This window comes from Mandrillus leucophaeus, unplaced genomic scaffold (genome assembly GCF_000951045.1).
Source record: "Mandrillus leucophaeus isolate KB7577 unplaced genomic scaffold, Mleu.le_1.0 Scaffold846, whole genome shotgun sequence".
NCBI lineage: Eukaryota > Metazoa > Chordata > Mammalia > Primates > Cercopithecidae > Mandrillus > Mandrillus leucophaeus.
In genome coordinates, this window is record NW_012109208.1 from 74,769 (window position 1) to 80,089 (window position 5,321).

A 5,321-nucleotide genomic window follows, 5' to 3' on the forward strand; every position below is an offset into this window, starting at 1 on the left:
TTTTTGGCACATCTGGCTGCTTTCCTGGAATGGTCACATTGAGTTGCTTCTTCTTTGCACACAGGGTCTAGAAACAAATTCTTACTCTTTATCACCAGGCATGCTGTCTGAGCCTGTTCCCCATCCCGTGTTCCCCACAAAAACCATGCTCATCCCCTGACCTCCATGTCCCTCAAGTCGAGTTACTTCTTATTTGTGGTTTGGTCTGTATGCACCTCCCAGGAAGTGTTCTGACCCTGCAGCACTCAAAGTGTGGTTTCGAGACCGGGAACGCTCCATCCTCTGGAAGCTGGTGAGAAATGTAGCTTCCCTGGCCCTGCTCACAGCTACTGGGTCAGAATCTTCGGGTGGGGAAACTAGGAACTCGCTTTTTAACATGACTTCAGGGGATGCTGGTTGCTTCTGAAGTGTACAAGGAGCTGCGGATAAACGTCGAAGGCGTATTTCACAGGGACAAAGCTGAAGTCTGGTCTGGGAAGAGCGCATTATTCAGTCTTTTCAGAGCCCCATTTGCTGCTGGAGTTGGAGGCTAGGAGGGTCTTGGTGGAGAGCTCTGAATCTCCACCCACAAACTGTGCCGCTGAGCTGTGCCGGCTGTGGCCACAAGAGGGCACCCGTGACGACCTAACGGGCGCACCTCAGCCATCCCTGGGGTCCTCTTCCTCTTTCTGATTCTCCACTGCTCCAATTGCAAGCGGCCACCCGTCCTGGAAACACCTTTGAGGAATAGGGACAGCCATAAGGAGCCAGGCCCCTAGTACCAGCACTTGGCAGCGCGTCCCTGGCCTGGGAAGCTGCATTCAGGGAGGTGCAGAGAACAGGGTTGGGGGGCTCCTGCTCTTGGTTTCCTCAACCCCTGCCCAGGACCCCCAGGCTGGGGCCCCCGTCCTGAGACCCTCGGGGGAGCAGACACCTGCAGGACCTCGCGCCAGGCCTCCCGGGCTCCCCGTCTCTCTCTCAAGAGGCCCAGCGCTTTCTCTGGGCCCTGTGCCTGCTCACCCACGATCCTAGCGTCCACTGTCACCCCTTTCCATCCTTTCCTGCCTATTACCCATCCTCCCTCTCCCATCCCACCTCCACTACTAAGTCCAGCTCTCACCTTCCACTCATACCTCTTGCACTTGTGTTCCTGTGCCGGGCTCTGACCTCCACTGGGGCGCCCGGTGGAGGGCCCCTTTAGCCCGTGGAGGTGCTGGGGCAGCTGAGGCTGGGCCTCATGTTCAGGGCACTCTCTCTCCCATTGCTGGTCTTTCCCAACCCAGCTGCCTGGGTGCTGTTCCTCTCCCCTGAACAGGAGATGATTTAAACAGCTTTGGAAGAAGAGAGGCCGCGTGTGGAAGAGGCAGTGTGTAACTACAGAGATGAGGCCTGGAGGGAGGAGTTTCTGCCCCAGCACGTGAATTTAAGGGCCAGACCTGAGTCCTGGAAGGCTCCGGTGGACACCACGGATCTGAAGGGCAAAGGCAGGGGCTGCTGGAGCCTGCATCATGTCGAGTCCACAGAGGAGGAAGGCTCTGCCCTGGGCACTGTCACTGCTTCTCATGGGCTTCCAGCTCCTGGTGACCTATGCCTGGTGTTCTGAGGAGGAAATGGGTGGTAATAATAAAATAACCCAGGATCCTATGTTCCTCGCCACAGTGGAGTTTGCCTTGAACACTTTCAACGTGCAGAGCAAGGAGGAGCATGCCTACAGGCTGTTGCGCGTTCTGAGTTCATGGAGGGAGGATAGCATGGACAGAAAGGTTGGTGACCACGTCCTCTTCTGTCCTGTTCTTCTCCATCTGCCCCAAGTGAGGGGCCAAGGTGTCTGGTCTAGGAGACTTGGTTCACCATCGGCAGGCCATAGTTGGGCAGCCCATAACTAATTATGGTAGTTTCAGTTTTGGAAAACATTGAACTTAAAAAAATTTTTTAATTAGGGAAATGTCTATTCACATGCAAGATATATTTTTCAATCTTCATGATTTTTATGACATTGTACAACTGAAGAGTGACTTCAGAGTAAGGACTTCTAAGGAGATGAAGCTGACAAGAAGAGAAAATAACCAAAGAGACAGAAATATTTCAAGGTCATAAAATGAAAATGGAAAAGCAAGGACACACACACACACACACACACACACACACACACAGAGAGAGAGAGAGAGAGAGAGAGAGAGAACAGTGAGAATTCAGGGCAATAAAGAACACCATCAGCCCTGAGAGGCCGCTGTGAGAGGTCAGTTCTCTGATCTCCACCTTCTCTGGGCTCCTTGCTCTGTCTGCACTTAATGAACTGAAGGCTGATTTACACTCTTCCTCAATGGACCTTCATCCTAAAATGCTTGCCTTTTTGATGAAATCATTAACGTGGTCAGCAATGCACAGTTCATCTGGGCTTCAGGCATGAACAGTTAAAATGCCCTCCTAATGGAGCACTTTTGGTTTAGAGAGAGGAGCATTGCTCTTCCTTTCTTGGAAGCAAGTGCCTGAAGGAAGGGCAGAGGGACTCCAGTGCCGCATGGAGCTTAAGCTCTGGAAAGACTCTGTGCAACGCCCTGGCTGGTTCTCTGCCTCCTGGGGTGGATTCTTCTTTGCCATCCTCAGGATTGCAATGCTGGTACAGAGGAATTCTCCTCCTTGCTCATTTCCTGCCTCCTCTCAGGAGAATTAAAAGCCTGATGCAGCCCTCAAAGGGGCATCTGGTCAAGTAATGGTGTCTGCTAAGAGTCATGCTGGAACCTTGGAAGTCTCAGAGATTGAGACTGGTCAGGCCTCATGCTTCTGCTTTCCCAGTGCTTTGCTTGATTCTCCAAGACCTCGGTGTAAGCCTCCATTCTTAATATCGTTAGAATAAAATCTAAGCTCCTTACTGTGGTCTATAAGTCCTAAATGACTGTAAGTCCTAAAAGCCTTCCACATGGCTTCCTGGATATGGCAATCCCAGCATCAGTTTGGGGGCTGGGAAGAATAGATGGGTGGGAGGGAGGCTATGCAGTGGAATGAAATAGAATGGAGTGGGAAGGAGGGCAAGGAGAACTTCAGCATGCACTTTGCAATAGGGCAGACGGTGTGTCTTGAAGCTGTTTTCCCAGGGTTTGTGCCTGTGTGTAGTGGGAGCACTGTGTGTCGTTTTTCTTGGTAGAGGTCGGTTGGAAGGTTTTGACAACACGCTGTAGATGAGGCTCCCTCTGTCCCAGGGCTCAGGTTACCCTGAAAACTCTCGGAGATCCAACACCCTCCTGGACATGTGGCTCTGTCCTCTGGGAATGCAGCTGCAAGATCACATGCCTGCTGAGAGTGAAGCTGGAGTCTCACCGTGGGAAATGGGGGTGGGTGGAGGTGGAGAATGTGTTAGTGGAGCCTGGCTCAACCTGCATCCTCCCCAGACCCACCATGCCCACCTGCTTTTTGCTCTTAACTCTTCAGTCTAAAGAGGATCCCCTGGGTTTTACCTCCAGTGAGCTGATGCCAGGCCCATGGGCAAGCTCTCAAATGCAGTAGAGTGCTGGGGTCTCTCCTGCACAAATGGCATCTTCAGTAGCAGCTACTTAGGGGCGGGAAGGCGGTGCATCCACTTTAATCTCTTTTTGTCCAACAGTGGCGAGGTAAGATGGTGTTCTCCATGAATCTGCAACTGCCCCAAACTGTATGTTGGAAATTTGAAGATGACATTGACAACTGCCCTTTTCAAGAAAGCCCGGAGCTGAACAATGTAAGACAGGGCGTCAGCTTTCCTCAGGTCCACAACTGTGGATGCTGCATGGGGTGTGGTGTGGGCACAGGAGCAGCTGGCAAAGCCATTCCGAGCGACAAAGGCAAGTGAGCCCACAGCAGGCTCTACCAGGCTGCCCTGCTTGTGCCTTAGTGGGAAGCCCAGTGAGGCAGGGAGCCCAGGGCTTCACTTTCAGGCCCCCGGCCAATCTGAGTTTCCTGACTCTGCCCTCTGACACCATTGCAGCTGCCTGCACCTGGGCCACATGGCCTTCAGGACCTTCTCTCTGGTCTTCCTCCCCATTCTTCCCTGCCTTCTTGACAAAGAGCCTGGAGACAATGGTGACAATGTCTGTGGGTACATTTCTCAGGGTTTCTCTACTCTGCCCTAGACCCAAAGTGGTGGAGGCTGAGAAGAAGCCCCACTGCCCTCGCTCCTAGGCCCTGCTGAGTTGCAGATCCTGCTCTAGGGGACGAGCTCCAAGCGAATCCTGGCTCTGGGAAAACTTCCCGTTCTTAGTCAACCCCCTTATTGTAAGATTAACAAACAGGTAACTAATTGCCTAAGTCTTGGAACTGCTTCCATGGGACAAAGTGTTCTCCTGCTGCTCTTAGGTGCAGGGATCATACCAGGACAGCCTGGGGTTTCCCTGAGGGGCATGGGCTGGAGGAGGAGGCATGGCACAAGTGACCCTGGCTAAGGAGGGAGCCTCAAATCATGATGTAGTTCAGGATTGGCCTCAGGCTCAGGCTAGACCTGAAGGCCAGAGCCACGTGGCTCGATTGCTGGCCCGGGAATGGGCAAGGTGGAGATGGAACCTGTGTCAAGGGCAGATGCCACAGGATTCTGGAACTTCCCCAAACCCCGCCCTACTGTCTCTTCCTGTTTGTTCCCTCAGACCTTCAGCTGCTTCTTCACTATTGAAACCATGCCCTGGAAGACATATTTTGAACTCCTGAACAAGACCTGCTCAGAGGGGCTCTCCTGAGTGGAAGCCACTCACATGCCTGGCCTCATGCTGCCCCCTCCCCCGTGGACACCAGCTGTTCCCAGGAGTTGCACATCAGTGGCTGAGCAGCTCCGTGCATATTTGTTCTCTTACTTTGCAAGTGTCTGAGGTTTTATGACTTGGCATTTTGGAAACTCCTCATTGTCCAGGTTCCTCATGTAAAATAGGTCATTAAACATTCGCATTTCCAGAAGCTTCCTGTGCCATGTTCTGGAGGGAGGGGCTGAGCAGTTGATGGAGTTCCTCTCAGAAAGGCAGCCTATTTGCATCTGTGTCAGTGGGGTCCTCCCCTCCTTAGGACCTCGTGAGCCAGCTCCACGTGGCACAACCAAGACAAGTCTGAGCTGCTGTCTCTATACTCATGGCTGATGGTGACCCATGTGGCCAGAGGTAGAATGTCTGTGATCTTGCAGGACACCCAATGTGCACGATTGAGCAAGACAGGGCCTCTGGGTCCCACTCAGCACGTGTGGCCTTTGCTCTCGAGGGGAGGCTCACACAGCTTTCCTGGTCCATGGAAGGTTGGTGAATAGAGGAAGGACTTCTAGCTTCACCCTTATAAAGCTGTCCTGGCATCCGGGGCAGTAGCATCTTCTGGAAGAATCTTAGAAATGCCCA

At 52.8% G+C, this 5,321-nt stretch overlaps 1 protein-coding gene across 1 annotated transcript; it reads left to right on the plus strand.

Moving 5' to 3' along the window:
- The first annotated feature begins 1,487 nt into the window (after window positions 1-1,487).
- Window positions 1,488-3,805, plus strand: LOC105530815 (cystatin-9). The gene is made up of 2 exons (XM_011968503.1): window positions 1,488-1,742; window positions 3,581-3,805. Exons 1-2 carry the CDS (start codon window positions 1,488-1,490, stop codon window positions 3,803-3,805), a joined length of 480 nt encoding a protein of 159 aa, XP_011823893.1.
- Window positions 3,806-5,321: the final 1,516 nt, after the last annotated feature.

Coding starts and splice junctions, on each gene's coding strand:
- LOC105530815 (XM_011968503.1), top strand. CDS start 1,488: ATGTCGAGTCCACAGAGGAGGAAGGCTCTGCCCTGGGCACTGTCACTG. Junction 1,743..3,580: donor AGGATAGCATGGACAGAAAG/GTTGGTGACCAC, acceptor TTTGTCCAACAG/TGGCGAGGTAAGATGGTGTT.